The sequence below is a fragment of the Amphiprion ocellaris genome, chromosome 10, assembly GCF_022539595.1.
Source record: "Amphiprion ocellaris isolate individual 3 ecotype Okinawa chromosome 10, ASM2253959v1, whole genome shotgun sequence".
Classification (NCBI taxonomy): Eukaryota; Metazoa; Chordata; class Actinopteri; family Pomacentridae; genus Amphiprion; species Amphiprion ocellaris.
In genome coordinates this window covers 13,362,332-13,381,021 of record NC_072775.1, presented here as the reverse complement: position 1 = coordinate 13,381,021, position 18,690 = coordinate 13,362,332, and the positions used below count along the sequence as shown (strand labels likewise).

The following is an 18,690-nucleotide window of genomic DNA, read 5'->3' as shown; positions in this document are numbered from 1 at the left end:
GCATGAAGAGCTAACTGGTGTTCTACTCTGCAGATAATTGACATTATTATTCCAGATTATAATATTGTGTCTACCTAACACCTATTTCAGCTGAATGACCACCGTGCTGAATTCAGTCGCTGGTGGTCTAAAGAGATGAGAGCTGTGAAATTTCCCTCACAAGGCACCGTTTTTGACTATTTCATTGACTCTGAGACTAAAAAGTTCACTCCCTGGAGTGAGAAGATGGTGCCTTTTGAGCTGGAGTCGGATGTACCATTACAGGTGTGTGATTGTTCTAATGAATGTGCGTGTTTGTCTACAGCCAGAAGGAATTACTGTACATAATATTATCATGTGATGTGTTTTTCAGACGGTGCTGGTCCACACCCCAGAAACCATCTGTCTAACCTTCTTCATGGATCTGCTACTCCAGAGAGGCAAACCCATCATGTTAGTAGGCAACGCAGGAGTAGGCAAGACCATCCTGGTGTCTGATAAAGTCGCCAAGCTGAAGGAGGATTACATGGTGGCTAAAGTCCCTTTCAACTACTACACCACATCAGCCATGCTGCAGCGTGAGAAGCACTGAAATAAGCACAAAATATTTCTTCTTCTTTCATTATTATTTTAATTTTTTTTCAGATGCCTTTACCCTGCTGAAAATCTTTTTTGCATGATGAAGATATACTTGAGAACAATGTGTGAATGGCAAAAGCCAGGCTGCAAATAAGATAGGTCTTTCTGTATGTACTGTGCGTCATAACGGGTTACATCTCATTGTACTACCTGATTGCATTTGCCCATTTATATTGCTTGAATAAGCCGGCCTTCAGTACAATGCAAGCCTTTTTATTCAGAAATGAAAGGGATTTATCCTTGTATTTTTATTTTTCATTTCTTGGTGCAGATCTGAGAAGCACTTTACATTTCACACATTTTCTGTTAGTGGCTAATTTCATGTGAACACTATCCAAAGTTTATTCATTTCTGAGACTGTGCTTCACATTAAATGGATCTCAGGTGTCCTGGAGAAACCTCTCGAGAAGAAAGCTGGTCGTAAATTCGCTCCTCCTACAGCTAAGAGACTCATCTACTTCATAGATGACCTCAACATGCCTGAGGTGGATGTTTATGGGACCGTCCAGCCACACACGCTCATACGCCAGCATCTTGACTACAGCCACTGGTAGGAATACACAGACATGATGGACACACACACACAGCCCAAGCTTACTTACTGCTAACATGTACAACTTTGCAACCAAACGCTGTATACAGATGTTACAGAATTTGATGGTTAAGTTGAATCGATGGAAATGTTTTAGGTATGACAGACAACGATTGGTATTGAAGGAAATCCATAACTGCCAGTATATTACTTGTATGAACCCAACAGCTGGAAGCTTCTCTATCAACCCCAGACTGCAGGTACAGAAGTACAAAGGCACACACACACATACTCACACAAATATACTGTATTTATGAAAATACTATTGTCAGCATTACCACAGAACTACGTTCTATCACCATGATTTTCATTGTACCTTTACTTTATTAGCATTTTAGACAATGTTAGACCATGCTTTTCCTACCATATATATAAACACAGAATAAACTAGACCAGTAGTTGGAAAAAAAAACAATTTATGCACCTTAAATTTGGCTCATTGAAAGATTACAGAGGCAGTTTATAGAGTAATTATAAGTATAAATGTAAAATTTGAACCCCTATAGACTCCCGGTAATAATTCTTAATTTTTCCTGTCTCAATTCCAGAGACATTTCTCAGTGTTTGCAGTGCATTTCCCCAGTGCTGATGCACTAGCTACCATCTTCTCCAGCATCTTGTCAGCTCATTTCCTTCAGGGAGGATTCAGCTACGGAGTCTCTCGCTCAGTTGGAACTCTCATACAGGTCCATTAACAGTATCGCTGCACCATTTGTCTACATCAAGGCGGCCTAATTTGCTCTTTTTTCTTATGCATGCACAACTTTGGTCTAACATTTTATCAACTGTTATATCCACAACCTCGCCTTGTCTGTTCGTCTGTGCTAATACCTTTTGGTTCTGCTCATCCAGGCAGCTATCTGTCTGCACCAGAAAATCAGCCAGAACTTCCTCCCAACAGCCATACGCTTCCACTACATCTTTAACCTGCGAGACCTCTCCAACATATTCCAGGTAACACCCTACGGACAGTCATCCAAAATACAAATAAAATGCAAAACTTTGCTAAGAGAAGTAAATGAAGTGACGTTTAATGATATTCACAGTAAATCTTAAGTTAATAGTTCAGGAATAACAGCAGCTGGATAACTAAATACTAATCGTTTGGGGATGTATCATTTTTGTGTTAATGTTGATCCAGCAGAGAGGCTGCTAATGTCAAGTGTAATGTCATCACGTGGTTATTTACTCTGTGATGTGTAGGGCATCCTGTTCGCCCTGCCAGAGAGTATACGTTACCCCATAGACCTGGTTCACCTGTGGCTCCATGAGAGCTCCAGGGTTTACTCTGACAAACTGATGGAGGAAAAGGACGTAGAACTTTTCAATAAAATCCTTCTGGACACTGGCAAGAGGTATTTTGAGGTAAGAAACAAGAAACATACAGCAACACCTTTATCATTAAAGTCTTTAAAAATGTTCAGTATTAGACCACAAATATTTTTTTGATCAGTGCAACAAAATAGAATAAATAGCACTCATGATGTTTCTAGGCAATCTACATGTTCTGTGTGAAAGTATGCAGTACATTTTTATCCACTGAAGGACAGTTTAACTTTGCCCCGTTCAGTATTTTCATGTTGGTTTTTTTCTGTTTCCGCCAATTTGCTCCAGGGAATAGATGAGTCTGTTTTTATCCACCAGCCTTTGGTGTATTGTCACTTTGCCCAGGGAGTGGGAGAGCCTCGCTATCACCAGGTTTGATGCATTCATACACACAAAAGCTACACAGTGCTGTGCCAGCCTGGACTAAATGTTGCACCTTTCAAGCATCCATTTATTTTTTATCACCAGTGATAATAAAATGACTGAGTTTAAATGTTTTTGACTTCAATCAATTTAGTATGTAGATCTTCTGTAGCTCACATATCCAGTGGCATAATGACACAAATTGTGCTGTCATGTCTGATCTGTCAGGAAATAAATGAGGATGAATTCACAGTCATTAGCAAACTGATTGCCTTTCTTTTGTATTTAGAGTAACTTAATGTCATTATATATCTGGATGTCACCACATACTGATTTGAACACTGGCTAGTCTTTAGAATAGAATAGAGCCAGGTTCATTAGTTTATTTGCCTGTCTTGTCAGGCTTCAGACTGGGAAAAGCTCCAGAAGACACTGGCTGATGCTCTGGAACATTATAATGAGCTGCACGCTGTCATGGACCTGGTATTGTTTGAAGAAGCAATCCAGCATGTGTAAGAAACACACACACAGACACGTGTATACAGTCAGACACATGCTAACACACACAAAGAGGGATGTAGAGATTAGTGCAAATGTAAATCACAGACAATAAACATAGCATTTAGTCTGGTTTTTGCACTCAGATGTCGCATCAGTCGCATCCTGGAGGCCCCCTATGGTAACGCCCTGCTGGTGGGGGTGGGTGGCAGCGGGAAGCAGAGTCTGTGTCGACTAGCTGCCTTTCTCAGCACGCTGGAAGTTTTCCAGATCACGCTGCGTAAAGGATACGGCATCAATGACCTCAAGGTAAACATGCATCCATAAATGTACAACAGACATAAAATGTCATCTCAATATTGTCATGAAAAGTTGATATTCCTGCTTGACACAATAAATGCTCTTTAGAACATAGAATATTGCTTTTCTTCTCTTTCTTACTTTCTCCATCATTTCTGACACTCTTCTTCCTTTTGTCCCTTTGCTGCAACCCTCAATGCAGAGTGATATAGCAGCATTGTACATAAAGGTGGGAGTGAAGAACATTGGCACAGTGTTCCTTCATACGGACGCACAGATTCCAGATGAACGTTTTCTGGTGCTCATCAACGATATGCTGGCCTCAGGTTTGGCTACACTGACTCTAAATGAGAATCTCTCTTTTTATTAGTTTAATAGTTCTGCTTTATTTTTGTAAAATCTTCTGATGTAAAATCCAAGGAATTAATGTGCTTTCACACTTTTTTTTGCATGAATACTGTACCAAGGACTGAGAGCACGAATTCAACAGCAGTTTGCTGAGGGAAAATTTCTCATTTCTCAGAGCAGAGTTTTGTATTTTGTATTGCGAGCCAAGGAGACACGCTTTATACAGACACATGTAGCACTGGCTGCTGAAGCAACATTCCTCGCCAAACTTTGTCACACAGTTTTATTGCATTTCATTAACATGATTCATGATATTTGTGGATAAAAGGATTTTGTTCAAAATGCCATAAAAATCTGATTCCTGTAACCTTTTTATATATATATATATATATATATATATATATTTTTTTTTTTTTTTTTTTTTTTTTTACAAACTTTGTGCAGTAATTTAAAAAAATCGTTGTGAGGGACAAACACATCAATAATGTAAAAGGGAGCAGCTGTGGCTTGAAAGTAGGAACAAACATACACTGAGCTTCCATTGATTGTGTCGTTCAGGGGATATTCCAGACCTGTTTAGTGATGAAGAAGTGGATATGATTGTAACATCGATCCGCATGGAGCTGAGGGGATTAGGACTCATAGATACCAGAGACAACTGCTGGAGCTTTTTCATCGAAAGAATACGAAGGCAGCTCAAGGTCTAAAATAGAATTTATTACTTCATATTAAACCATGCAACAAGTGTGATATATCAATGTTGTCCTTGTTATTGGCTCTTCATGTCGACCTTTTTCTACTACATCCAGGTGGTCTTGTGTTTCTCTCCAGTCGGATTCACGTTGCGCACACGTGCACGGAAGTTTCCAGCTTTAGTAAATTGCACTGCCATTGATTGGTTTCACCCTTGGCCTCAGCTTGCTCTGCAGTCTGTCAGCTCTACATTCATAGAGAAGATACCTGGGCTGGAGGTAACAACGCACTTCTCTTAAGGAGAAGTGAAATGCATATGTATTAATGGTGGGACGTAATGAAAAAAATTTATCCAACTAATTAGAGTCTTTGTAATCAATTTATCACAATTAATCACATTTTTGCCAAATAGCAATATTTGATACAATAAACAAAGTTTTTCATTTCAAATAAATTTTGGTTGATGACTGAGTTAATAAACCAGAACTGTCATAGGTAACGTGTCCGAAGGATCGTCAATTTCTCGCATCCCATTCATTGTCTATGTGAAACGCACCACATTGCATGCTGGTTCCATTGCAGTGCATTTGGAACTGCGTTCCAGTGCGTCTCCCTGGAGCTCATTTGCATAAAGTAGACTTGACTTCTACTTTATGCAAATTGGATGCGGCCCTCGGAGGTCCGACACATCGCGAAATAGTCGTTAAACATCTAAACTAGCTGTAGCTGAACTAAAACGAGGACAGATTCAGCAACTGCGCAGCATATTTCTTGCCTCAAATGCTTTCAGAAACACTTTTTGCCGAAATGTTTTTGTGATAAAAGAGAAAGTTTGCGGCCAAGTCACCATGTTGGTCCGATGCTTCTACCCAACTGAAACTAAAGAGCTGTCATGTGACCAGCTAGTGACCCGCTACAGTGCGTCCTGTGCATCTTCTTCAAGGCTGGCAAACAGACTTTAGGTTTATTACCGCCACCTATCGGGCTTGTGAAATTAGGGAACTGAGAAAGGTGTGATTCAATGCGTTATTTTTTTAACACGTTAATTTTTTCTGTAATTAATTAGTTGAAATTAACGCGTTAAAGTCCCAGCCCTTATATATACATGTACAAAGTGTCACGTCGTCTGTGAAGAAACTTAAAGGCACATGGTTTAAATGTACTAACGCTATACTAACTATGCAAGCGTCTCAAATAATAGAAATTCTGATATATATTCTGTAATATCCATGCGTTTAAACAACATAAACAGTATTTGTGTGGCTAATTAATGTGTATTATTAAGATTATTAAATATGTCTAATACTTATCAATCTGTTATTAGAAATATTGTTACTACTTGTAGTATACAGTGATCATTTCCTAAATCCATGCGTGTGTTTATGCTGTGCAGCCAAATGTGAGGGCCTCCATCAGCGAGTTCATCTCCTATGCCCACACTTGTGTCAATGAGGTGAGAGTTACTGCAAAGCGCTGTGAGCAATCATCACTCTTGACATCTTTGACATGATTTTTTTGATTACACCATACAGGTGAGTGTCAAGTACCAGCAGAATGAAAAGCACTTCAACTACACTACTCCAAAGAGCTTCCTCGAGTTCATGAAGCTGTATGGCAACCTGCTGGGGAAAAAACGCACAGAGCTGGCCCAGAAGATGGAAAGATTAGAGAACGGACTGCAAAAACTGCAGACGACCGCCTCACAGGTTAGTAAATATAGTCCATATTAGACAAATGCAAGCCAAAGTTTGCTATCGTTATTCTGTCTACCATTGGAGTTTCTGTTTCTGTTTTTTTAGGTGGAGGACCTCAAAGCCAAGTTAGCAGTGCAAGAGGTGGAGCTGTGGCAGAGGAACACAGATATTGAGGCTCTCATTGCTAAGATAGGACAACAGACAGACAAGTTGAACCAAGAGAGAGCTGTAGCTGATTCTGAAGAGCAGAGGGTAAGAGTGTGATTCTAAGGCCTCTCAAGCAGCAACACAAGGGACATGAAGCCTGTATTATGAGCACATTTTGAGGTTCATTTAATGCCACTTTCTCAGTGAGAGGGTCAACAGGGAACCGAGGGAAGAGGAGTCATTACATTGAAAAGAAATAACCCAAAACAGCAACAGTCTATTCAAAGTGCACAGATGACTTCACACATCTTTTTGTGAGTGTTCAGGTGGCATCAATTCAAGCTGAAGTGACCAAACAGCAGCAGGAGACTGAGGAAGACTTGGCCAAGGCTGAACCTGCCCTACAGGCAGCCAACACAGCCCTCAATACACTAAACAGGGTAAAACACATAAATACAGGGACCTGAATCCTTTCACCACGTTTTATTTGTTTTATTTTACTGCACTCCGTTTGTTTTATGTGTCCGTTGTACTAAAAGAAAGACAAGTTACAAGGTTGTCTCCATTCCAGCCCCTTAAATGAAAATGTGTGTGTGTGCGTGCATGTGATTGTGTGTGATCCAGCTGAACCTGACAGAGCTGAGGACGTTTCCCAACCCTCCAGCTATTGTCACCAATGTCTCAGCAGCTGTTCTGGTGCTACTGGCTCCCCAAGGCCGAATCCCCAAAGATCGCAGTTGGAAAGCTTCCAAGATAGTCATGAGCAAGGTGATATTTTACAGTGAAGTCTTGTGGTTTTTTGTTGATTAATGGCTGGATACCACTAAGCCAAAAAGTCCATCACAAATAAATCCCCTAAACTGCTGAAATAACATGGTTTTGCTTTTTAAAATTATTTATGGCAGTTTTGCTCTTTTTCCTTCTACAACTTTAAACTGAATATTTATTTTTAGAGTGAATGCTTCATATTTTTTGCAGTGTACAATGGCTGCTAGTATTTTATCACTCCCGACATTACTCTGCTCCTATTTTATCTCAGTGAATCCTGGTTGTAATGTATAAATGTGAAAAAGAGGTTTAGAGAAGCACTGTGATACATCAGATTGTGGAGCTTTGGATTTTTATTTTATTCTACTTCCTTATTCCTGCTCACGATTTAGAATCCAAAAAGCCTGCAGGGATATTTATAACGGGAGACTGTGATGTGATGACACCATTTTATCTAATGCACACACACACACACACCTTTGCACACAAATGCACCCCCAGGTGGATGACTTCCTGCAGGCTCTGGTGAACTTCGACAAAGAGCACATCCCCGAGGCCACAGTGAGGTGTGTGAGAGACGAGTACCTCAGCGACCCGGAGTTCAACCCCGACTTTGTGCGACAGAAATCCTCGGCCGCCGCAGGGCTTTGTTCCTGGGTGATCAACATCGTACGATTCCACGAGGTGCCCAGCTGTCACATATATTTACCATCATCCATGCTAATCATAAGTGATGTTTTTCCCTGTACAGCACTGTGTTCTTGTTTTTTCATAGGTTTATTTTCTGTCTCCCCAACACTTACGCTGCCCCGGATAGATTTTTGTAAGTACATCTCTTCTTTGCTGTCGTTATTGTACAGTTTTAAATGTGGATAATGTGTAATATTTTATGAATGGGCCGTTCATGATAACAACTAATCATTACGTAATTTTACATGTACGTGTGTCTCCAGGTTTTCTGTGAGGTGGAGATGAAGAGGATGTGTCTGTCTCAGGCTAACGCTGATTTGGCCGAAGCTGCTGAGAAACTAGAGGTCATCAGGAAGAAACTCACTGTAAGCCTTTTTAGATCATTGTGTATTTCTTATGTTTGTGTTTCTGTTGCTTGTGTATCTGTATATGTACATCAGGGTATTTCCTACGACTTCGCACTGTGTTAGCAGACTGTGTTTTTCTGTATTTCCTGACTATTTAATAACCAAAAATGTCTATTATGCTTGAGGGGGCACTTTAAAGTCCTTCAGGGGAAATCAAAAATCCCTCTATGCCAGGAAAACACTGCAGATTTAATTATTTACTGTTGGACAACAAATTAATTAATTGTTCTTTACAACAACAGCAAATCACTTGCATTTTGCTGTGTTTTCTGCTGTTTTTTGTTAGGTCCTACAACTCTGAGTGCTGTTGGCAATAGCTTTTGATAGGCTGGTTAATGTATACACTGTCACTTGTCCTGCAGCAGTTTCTCTACAGTTTTAATTGTTCCTCAAAGCATTTTATTAGCTTGTTGAACAACTGGTAATTGAATTCTTTTTGAAGTACATAAAATGTAATATGCAGGGTAACATTTAGTTTTATTACAATAATTGCTTGGTCCCAGACAGTTTGCACACAGTGTTAAAATAGGTAATGTCATAATGTTTGTAAGAAATGCTTCCAGAATATCTACAGCCACAATACAAGTCATTATATTTGCATCTGTTCCTCTTGTCTTCTTCCTCAGGAGCTGGATAGTAGTCTGGAAACTCTCACAACTGCATTTGAAAAAGCCACATCAGAGAAACTTAGCTTTCAGGAAGAGGTCAACCGCACCAACAAGACAATAGAACTAGCCAATCGACTCGTCAAAGGACTGGAGGTGAGCATAACAGCTGGTAACAGATCGTTTTCATTCATTTTTGTGACCATATAACTCTGTGTACTTTTGTGCATTTGATTACATTGAAATATTTGGGGAGCAAAATGCTGTTCCCTGTGCAACAGTGAAAGCAACTGTATGTATCTGTGTGTGCATTTCAGAGTGAGAATGTGCGCTGGGCTCACTCAGTGGCTCAGTACCATGAACAGGAGGAAACTCTCTGTGGGGACGTCCTCCTAACCGCAGCTTTCATCTCTTATGCCGGTTCCTTCTCTAAGAAGTACAGAGGGGAGCTGCTGGACAACCTCTGGATGCCGTTCCTGCGCACACAGAAGGTTACAGCCTTAAAACCACTGAAATATTCTCCTACAATTGTTCGACAATTCGAGTTACGCCCTCAGCTGCCTGTCCCTTCCACAGCTGGTTCACTTCAGATTTCTACGTTAACCACCATCTCGTTCCGGTATGAATAAACACGTCTGCTTCTCTTCATCAGATGCCCATTCCTATGACAGGAGGCTTGGATCCAGTGTCGATGCTGACTGATGATGCGATGGTGGCTCAGTGGAACAATGAAGGCTTGCCAGGAGACAAAATGTCCACTCAGAATGCGACCATCCTTACTAACTGTGAGGACTAGTTTTAGATCAATCATCCCGTCGTGGCGGAGACCGGCTCTTTATTACAATCAAAACAAACTGTACAGTGCAGTGTTCGCTGTGTAAAACAGGCAAATCTCCATATGTAGGTAATGTGTGTATTTTTGCAGGTGAGCGTTGGCCTCTCCTCATTGACCCTCAGCTGCAAGGCATCAAGTGGATCAAGAGTCGCTATGGCAACAGCCTCAAGGTTGTCAGTCTTGGCCAGAAAGGGTGAATGTTTCTATTTTTAGCATTTTAAAGTGTTGATTTTGGCTTTCAAAAGAAATCTCTGCAATACCTTTAAGTACTGTATATTGTACAATTTATCCGTCACATTCAAACACATTCAGCTCTGTTTGTGGGAAAGCTTTTAGCTTGAAGTTTGCCTAGAAGCATTCTAACACAACATACACTTGCTACCATTAACGCTTCCTCTTTTTCTTCTGCATATGTTATTTTTATTTTACCTGTGTGGAACAATTGAAATTATGAGCGTAGATGCGTTTTTTTCATTTTTATCTACTAATGTTTAATGTTGCTCCAGATATGTAGATGTTATTGAGCAGGCTGTAGTGGCAGGAGACACTGTCCTCATTGAGAACCTAGAGGAGACCATTGACCCCGTTATTGACCCGCTGCTGGGGCGACACACTATCAAGAAGGGCAGGTAACATGCAGACACACAATTGTGCACGAGTATAAAAAAAACACAACCATCTGTTCTTAACATCATCTACACTCTCTCCTCTCTGTCCTGCTGCCACAGCTGTATAAAGGTTGGGGACAAAGAGTGTTTCTTCCATCCAGGCTTCAGACTAATTCTCCACACGAAGTTAGCCAACCCTCACTATAAACCAGAGATTCAAGCACAGACCACTCTCATCAACTTTACAGTGACCAGGGATGGACTGGAGGACCAGCTCCTCGCCCAGGTGGTTAATCAGGAGAGACCAGACCTGGAGCACCTTAAGGTGGGACAGATACGTTGTTATGGGCGTTATAGGTTCAATAACTTCAAAAAGAGTCTTCAAGCAGTCTTCAGAGTCTGATGCGAATAATGTTTATTCAATACAGAGGCTGTAAGAACAAAATCTCGAGATTTTAACTGACTACACAAAGTGGTACATCGTCCTTTATATTCATACAAACTTCTTCGAAACACTGCTCTTCAGTTCTGGAAAGCCACAACCCACCATGTTAAGACCCAATCAGGATGTATATGATGTAATCTTATCAAAAGTTAGACCACCTCCTCATTTTTATTTCTGCTAGCCTGACCTAGGTTTCAACTCACAAGGGCAGAGAAGAGAGGGCATGAACTTCCTTTCTCATGCCTTGTATGGGCTCCATAGGCTTCCGTTGGGTTGCCGCGTTCCACAGGATTATTTAGTGTACTCATCACTTCAATTGAGACATTAGGTCTTCCCATCTTATCATTGTTAGCTCATAAATTTAATTCACACATCCTATTTGTCTACTTTATCATTTGTTCAATCTTAAAATACCACAACAGCTAGTAAATATCAGTCTTTTCTTTCTGATGTATATTATAGAAGCAATGATGTCTAAATGTAATTAATTCCTAGTTTTGGTTCATTTTTGGCTTTTTTTGTATGTTTTGTTTGCATAATCTCCCTGCAGAGTGAACTGACAAAACAGCAGAACATGTTTAAGATCGAGCTGAAGCTTCTGGAGGACGAGCTGCTCACCAGACTGTCTGCTGCAGAAAGTAACTTCCTTGGTGATAATGTGCTGGTGGAGAAGCTCGAAACGACAAAGCACACTGCTGCTGAGATTGAGATGAAGGTATTGGGGTAAATTTATGCATAATGGTAACAACATGAGTGGAATATTTTAATTATTATTAACCTCCAGTGTTTACCCTTTAAGTTCTCTCCTATTCTCCACTTTTGTTTGTTGTACCTTCTGTAACTGTCTTCCCTGCCCTTTTCGTCCCTCGTTCTTAGGTTCTAGAAGCCAAAGTTAATGAAGTGAAGATAAATGAGGCTCGAGAACACTACCGCCCCGTTGCCGTCAGAGCTTCTCTCCTCTACTTCATCATGAATGATCTCAACAAGATCAACCCCATGTACCAATTCAGCCTCAAGGTAAACGCTACAGAGTACAGGAGCTGACTCACAGCCGGGAACAAAGTAATTGGATTTAAAGTAGGCAGAAGTGCATGTCAGCTTGGTGTTGTAACCGCAGTTTAAGCACTGCGAAACACAGGGAACATTGCTGTAATTTGTCACGTAACAATTCCATCCAACAGATTGATTCTACCTCTTGTTCTCAGGCCTTTAACGTTGTTTTCCACAAAGCGGTGGAGATGGCGGAGGCCTGCGAGGACGTACAGAGCAGAGTAAACACCCTCATAGACTGTGTCACGTACTCCACCTTCAACTACATCAGCAGGGGACTGTTTGAGAGAGACAAGCTCACCTTTACGGCACAGCTGGCCTTCCAGGTGTGTAGGTGTTTGTGTTAGTGTCAGACAGAGACTGTGTTTTGTCCCTGACTGCATTCTTCCCCTTTAGTTGCTGCTGATGAGCAAGGAGATAGATGTGAGAGAGCTCGACTTCCTGCTACGCTTCAACATTGACCACAGCTATAACAGCCCCCTTGACTTTCTGTCCAACTCAGCATGGAGCGCCATCAAGGTTCACAAGCACACACACACACACACACACACACACACATACACGCAGACACACACACACACAGGCTGTTCTTGCTGCAGGTACACAAATTACACTGCAAATCACCACCTGCTGTCCCTTGTTTTTGCTCAGGTGATGAGTTTTACTGATGAGTTTCGTGGTCTGGATCGGGACATTGAAGGTTCACCTAAACGCTGGAAGAAGCTGGTGGAGTCGGAGTGTCCTGAGAAGGAGAAGTTTCCTCAGGAGTGGAAGGGGAAAAGTTCTCTGCAGAAACTGATCATGATGAGAGCCCTGAGACCTGACCGCATGACCTATGCTCTCAGGTGATTAATAATGTTACATGTTTCTTATATATCACCCCTTCATCTGATCCATTTAAAGTTTTTGTATTTTGCTGATATCTGTTTTATCTTTGTCCTCTAAACAAAATGGAAAAAGCATGTTTGGAAATCTGTATTTATCTATTGATATCATTACAGTGGACATTTAGGTCCATGTTGTTGCTGCCTTTTTAAAACCATAGCTACTCTTCCTGTCGGTCTACTGTAGGAACTTTGTGGAAGAGAAGCTCGGAGTAAAGTATACAGAAGGCCGAAAGACTGAATTTGCAAAGTCCTTTAGAGAAAGTGGTCCAGGCTCTCCTGTGTTTTTCATCCTCTCCCCTGGAGTGGATCCACTTAAAGACATGGAATCTCTGGGTACTGTTCACAAAGAAGCTGCACACACACACAAATACATCATCATGTACTTCTGCTACACTCATTCCATATTCATGTTAAGTTATTGAAAGAAGTGTCCCAGTAACTGCTTTACAATGCAGTGATAGCTCCATAAAAATGTAATGACTGTATACAAGAAATGTTAAAGAGACAGAACTAGTATAATAGAAACAATAAGCGTGATCAGTGCACATAAAGGATGTTTTACAGAGTTTTACGGTGTAATTACAAAAGGCTAGTCATTTTTGTTCTTTGAATGTGAATTTTTAGTCTATGAATGTATGAAAAAAAAATTCCATCCTGTGTGTTCCCAGGAAGGAAGCTGGGCTTTACTATCGACCTTGGAAAGCTTCACAATGTCTCCTTGGGTCAGGGACAGGAAACTGTTGCTGAAGTCGCCATGGAAAAGGCTGCCAAGGAGGGTCACTGGGTTATATTGCAGGTCTGCTTGCAAGAAAAATGGTTTTATGTTGCATGTTTGGATAGAGAGACACCTATTTCATCATAGTGTAGAAATATTTGACTGATAACCAATACCTGTAGTTCTGAATGTATAGAATTAAAGATATACATTTTTTTAGTTCATAAAGGGCAGTTTGCAAATTAAATGAAAATATAAATGTATTTTTTTGTATTTCCTGTGGGTTGTTGTGTGCTGTCACCTTCTGTTTTGTTGTGTGTAATAATTAAGTTTTTATTTATGTCTTTCCCTGATATTTCCCTACAGAACATCCATCTGGTTGCTCGCTGGCTGGGTGCACTTGAGAAGCTCTTGGAGCGCTGCTGTGAAGACAGCCATCCAGACTACAGGGTGTTTATGAGCGCAGAACCAGCATCTACACCTCAGGAACACATCATCCCACAGGTACAGTTACCTTACTTCATCTCAGCATTGAGCACATACACATAGTGAAAGTATACTGTAAAATATCCTAAAGGAGTTAAGTCTAATCAGCTTACTTGTTCTAGTTTACATAATGTAAACATATGCATTTGGTAAATTCCTTTTAGCTTACCTTGAAATGCTGAGTTGAATGGCTGAAGTCTATAAGAAACAAAACTACCATATAAGCAATAAAAGCAGACTTCCCAGGTTGCATTGCTAGAGTTAAACCTCCCCAGAAACTCTTGTTTTTTTATAGTTTTAGAAAACAGACATGATCAAAACTTGCTGTGTGTCTTTGCCAAATTAAGTTCTAGTTGTTTCTTTTTATAATAATCAAAACAACTCTGCCTATGACAAAGATTAGCATTGAATTCAGTCCTTACACAAAAACTATAAAAGCAAAGAGGGTCTATCTGTAACCGCTGTCTATGTGACTTGTTGATTCAACGTAAAATCTTCAGTTTATGAAACATTTTTTCTCAAGTTCATTTTATTGAACTCAGCCAGTTTTACACTTTTACCACTCATAAGATGACTTTGATACAATTGGTCAACTGAAGCACAGTTCACTCACATCTTTAAGGCATCAGAGGAACTTACATTTCTAAGCTGATCGAACTTAATATGATTTACAATGTTTGCTCCCACGTCTTTACCCACAATGTATTTCTCCTGCAATGTTCATTATTGTTCTGTACTTCGTGACACCAAAAGCAGATGTAAACATTTTTATCTTACGTGATTTACTCAGGGCATTCTGGAAAATGCTATCAAGATCACCAATGAACCGCCTACAGGCATGCATGCCAATTTGCATGCTGCTCTGGATAACTTTGACCAGGTGAGTTCATCTGCGTTGTGCTAATAGTGCCTGTATTTTTACAGTTTTATTCATTTTCTTATTTATACGGTTGTTATTCCCTCTCTAGGACATCCTGGACCAGTGTAGCCGCGAGCAAGAGTTCAAGACCATCCTCTTCTCTCTGTGCTACTTTCACGCCTGTGTGGCAGAAAGGAGGAAGTTTGGACCTCAGGGTTGGAACAGGAAGTATCCGTTCAACACCGGAGACTTGACTATATCAGTCAATGTCCTGTACAACTACCTGGAGGCTAACGCACAGGTGAGGTGTGTTTGTGCTGTGGGTGGGCCACAGGATGATGAGGCTGCATAAAGATGGTGATTGTACTGGCAGTGATTTTTATGATTATGCTGATGAAGGTGCCATGGGAGGATCTGAGGTATCTGTTTGGGGAGATCATGTATGGAGGACACATCACTGACGACTGGGACCGACGGCTCTGCAGGACGTACCTGGAGGAATACATGCAGCCCAACCAGGTTAGTATGTGTGCACTGGTATTGTGTGGTCACATTCGGCAGTTTTCTGCCAAACAAAAACCGGCTTCTGTGCAGATATTATACAGCAGCCAGATTTAACTGTTTTTCTAGTGCAGGCTTGGGCCATTTTGGGCAGAAATTCAGCTCCAGTTAGCAGCAGTCTGGCTAGTTTTTGGCCAGACTTCTTATGAAAGCTCAGAAGCTGAATGTTTTGGCATGAGTGTCTGGCAACCAGGTATACTAGACTATGGAGTTTTGGCCACTTGGGATGGAATAATGTGATGTTTTGTACTTGAGACCTAAAGCTAACAATCCTTCCTCTCTCTTTTTTTACAACATAGTTTGACCGGAAGCTTTCACTGGCACCTGGGTTTGTTGTCCCCTCCAACTTGGATTACCAGGTAAGCTTGGATGGATGGATGGATGGATGGATGGATGGATGGATGGATGGATGGATGGATGGATGGATGGATGGATGGATGGATGGATGGATGGATGGATGGATGGATGGATGGATGGATGGATGGATGGATGGATGGATGGATGGATGGATGGATGGATGGATGGATGGATGGATGGATGGATGGATGGATCTTAAAACTTTATAGTCAGATCTTCCTAAGTTATCCAGTGTGTAATAGAAATGTTTAATCAGTGATCCTTGATGAATTTAGGGTAAGAGTATATTTCCAATTAGGGCAGTTTATACACTGAACACATCTGACTGAAAAGTTCACTAAATAAATGGGTCACGTTGCATCTCCAGGGCTACCATGATTTCATAGATGAGATGCTGCCCCACGAGAGCCCAGTGCATTATGGGCTGCACCCCAACGCAGAAATTGAGTTCTTAACAGTGACGTCAGATAACCTTTTTCACACTCTGCTGGAGATGCAGTCTCCTGATGCAGTGATGGGGGAGGGAGCTTCACAGACGCTGGAGGAGAAGGTAGCTGCACACATTGAGTCATGCCTTTATGGGATTAGTTTTTTATTGAAAGAAATTGAAAAATAGTACTTTTTATTAACTGAAGCCAAACCAACATAAAAAAAAACAGTACTTGCACACAAATTGTATTTATTTACTCACAATACCACTACTTTTTAATGACTACTACTTCCCTAGTTTTAGGAGAAATAAAGCAGAGAGGAGTGATATCAGTTAATTTTCTTCCTATGCTCTGATTATTTCCTCACTCTAACCTCCTCCAGGTGAAAACGATTTTAGATGAAGTGCTGGAAAAGCTGCCTGAGGAGTACAATATGTCCGACATCACCTCCAAGACAGCTGAACGCTCCCCGTACATCCTGGTCTGCTTTCAAGAATGTGAGCGCATGAACACACTCATTTCTGAGATCCGCCGATCGCTGAAGGAGCTTGACCTTGGACTCAAGGTGGGTTTATACCTCTGCGTGTTTGTGTGTTTGATTACACTGGAGCTTTGTGGGATTAGTTCTACCTTCGTTTGAATGAACAGATAGACGGATGTAACAGACAGTTAGTATGTAACTAGATAGTCTGGTTGCGCCGATCAAAGATTTTCCTCCTTTACTAGTAGACTAGTTCACTAGTCATCGCACATATATAATATTAATGTAATTCTCTAAATACACTAACATGATTAATACTGTGCTACATTATAGAGAAATGTAAAACCACAGCTAATGGGCATTTAAAATATAAATTAAAATATAAATATTAAAAGCACACACACGTAGCGAACCAGTTAATGATTGTGAATGTTTATGAAAAAAACAAGGACACTGAACATTTTGTTAGTCTCATCATATAACACACCTCTGGGTGAAAAAGCACAGCCAGTAAACACCTTCTCCTTGGTACAACAGAATCCAAAGGATTCTTCCTTAATGCTGAATTCAGTCTGTGACTGACTCATGCCAGCCCTGCTTAATAAAACACATTTGGCTGCTACATCAGTAGACTGTCAAAAGATCCAATAAGGTTTTACCCACCCTTTCTGTTTCTTTACCATTCATGGTGCAGGGGAGCGCTTGAATCTTGAGTATTCATGTCGCTGTCTTGGGTTCGTGCTTTAGTCTCTAACATGATCCCAAACTTTGGAAGGAGGCATGTAAAGCACGGGCTGTTGTTTGCAGCAGAGTTTGTGTCTAACCAAATAAACAATGTGAGGACGAAATGAATCTCCAATAACTTCTATTATCTTCTCTGTCATGAATTCCCAGAAAAGTGCAAAATACAAATAAACTGATTTTCCTGTTTTGCCAGCAGCTGGTTGAGACACTAAATACACTGGTGTCTGAACTTTTACGTTATCACATTTCACTGATGTTAAGTTGCTACGTGTAGCACTTCTGGTGTGTGTATTCAGAGTGATGTAACAGCTAAATCTCTTTGCCAAAGGGTGAACTGGCCATGTCCTCTGAGATGGAGAAGCTGCAGACTGCCTTGTTCTTTGACAATGTCCCTGATACCTGGACCAAGCTGGCCTACCCCTCCACCTACAGCCTCTCTATATGGTATCAGTTTGCCTGAGTGTTGTCATTTAAAAAATGTGAGGAAAAATTATCAAAATCAAGCTTCTTCTTTCTTTGTGTATAAGCTACTGTTTTTTTTATGCATAGTGTCTCAAGAATAGAATTAGCTGCTTGAGATACTGCATTGTTAGACATTACAGAAAGTAATTCATAATTCTACAGCTTTCTACAGTGTCCAGATGACTGGCATTATCCAATCAGCTGTCCTGTTGTGTTCAGGTATAATGATGTGATGCAGCGTTGTAAAGAGCTGGACAGCTGGACTCAGGACCTTTCTCTCCCCAGTGTCGTCTGGATTTCTGGATTGTTTAACCCCCAGTCCTTCCTCACTGGTAATGCTCATTTGTGCATACAGATAAGAGCTCTACCATGGCATACAGTTTCCTCTCTTGCTCCATTGTTTGTCCACACATCGTTAATCCTCAGTCTTTTCATCGTGTCCTTGCTTTAAAGCTGTGATGCAGTCTCTGGCACGTAAGAACGAGTGGCCTCTGGATAAAGTGAACCTGACAGTGGATGTGACCAAGAAGTTTAAAGAGGAATTCAACCAGCCTGCCAGGGAGGGTGCATATGTGTATGGACTCTACATGGAAGGTAGACAAACGCTGGCTTTTATTAGCTGTATATTGTGGTGCTACTTGAAGGGCCCTGGGTTTAATCCATGAGCAAGATACTGTTGCCAAATTTTCTCCTCAGACATTTGATTTTTCTCATTTTTAA

The 18,690-nt window shown here is 40.8% G+C and overlaps 1 protein-coding gene across 1 annotated transcript in view; it reads left to right on the top strand.

Moving 5' to 3' along the window:
- The window catches only part of dnah9l (dynein, axonemal, heavy polypeptide 9 like), a 55,973-nt gene that overhangs the window by 19,723 nt on the left and 17,560 nt on the right, over positions 1-18,690 (top strand). The window contains exons 48-90 of the mRNA XM_055014688.1: positions 91-264; positions 353-557; positions 1,003-1,168; positions 1,308-1,410; positions 1,759-1,896; positions 2,063-2,164; positions 2,414-2,575; positions 2,825-2,908; positions 3,302-3,411; positions 3,544-3,706; positions 3,900-4,023; positions 4,604-4,746; positions 4,855-5,016; positions 6,132-6,191; positions 6,271-6,444; positions 6,538-6,684; positions 6,906-7,019; positions 7,204-7,347; positions 7,849-8,031; positions 8,301-8,402; positions 9,071-9,205; positions 9,367-9,540; positions 9,702-9,834; positions 9,975-10,077; positions 10,391-10,513; positions 10,613-10,817; positions 11,488-11,652; positions 11,814-11,954; positions 12,143-12,313; positions 12,384-12,506; positions 12,639-12,832; positions 13,059-13,207; positions 13,543-13,670; positions 13,956-14,093; positions 14,866-14,955; positions 15,044-15,235; positions 15,334-15,453; positions 15,795-15,854; positions 16,220-16,402; positions 16,666-16,848; positions 17,837-17,952; positions 18,190-18,302; positions 18,424-18,564. Of these exons, the coding sequence (XP_054870663.1) occupies positions 91-264; positions 353-557; positions 1,003-1,168; positions 1,308-1,410; positions 1,759-1,896; positions 2,063-2,164; positions 2,414-2,575; positions 2,825-2,908; positions 3,302-3,411; positions 3,544-3,706; positions 3,900-4,023; positions 4,604-4,746; positions 4,855-5,016; positions 6,132-6,191; positions 6,271-6,444; positions 6,538-6,684; positions 6,906-7,019; positions 7,204-7,347; positions 7,849-8,031; positions 8,301-8,402; positions 9,071-9,205; positions 9,367-9,540; positions 9,702-9,834; positions 9,975-10,077; positions 10,391-10,513; positions 10,613-10,817; positions 11,488-11,652; positions 11,814-11,954; positions 12,143-12,313; positions 12,384-12,506; positions 12,639-12,832; positions 13,059-13,207; positions 13,543-13,670; positions 13,956-14,093; positions 14,866-14,955; positions 15,044-15,235; positions 15,334-15,453; positions 15,795-15,854; positions 16,220-16,402; positions 16,666-16,848; positions 17,837-17,952; positions 18,190-18,302; positions 18,424-18,564 (6,040 nt within the window). The remainder of the gene's footprint in view (positions 1-90; positions 265-352; positions 558-1,002; positions 1,169-1,307; positions 1,411-1,758; positions 1,897-2,062; positions 2,165-2,413; positions 2,576-2,824; positions 2,909-3,301; positions 3,412-3,543; positions 3,707-3,899; positions 4,024-4,603; positions 4,747-4,854; positions 5,017-6,131; positions 6,192-6,270; positions 6,445-6,537; positions 6,685-6,905; positions 7,020-7,203; positions 7,348-7,848; positions 8,032-8,300; positions 8,403-9,070; positions 9,206-9,366; positions 9,541-9,701; positions 9,835-9,974; positions 10,078-10,390; positions 10,514-10,612; positions 10,818-11,487; positions 11,653-11,813; positions 11,955-12,142; positions 12,314-12,383; positions 12,507-12,638; positions 12,833-13,058; positions 13,208-13,542; positions 13,671-13,955; positions 14,094-14,865; positions 14,956-15,043; positions 15,236-15,333; positions 15,454-15,794; positions 15,855-16,219; positions 16,403-16,665; positions 16,849-17,836; positions 17,953-18,189; positions 18,303-18,423; positions 18,565-18,690) is intronic.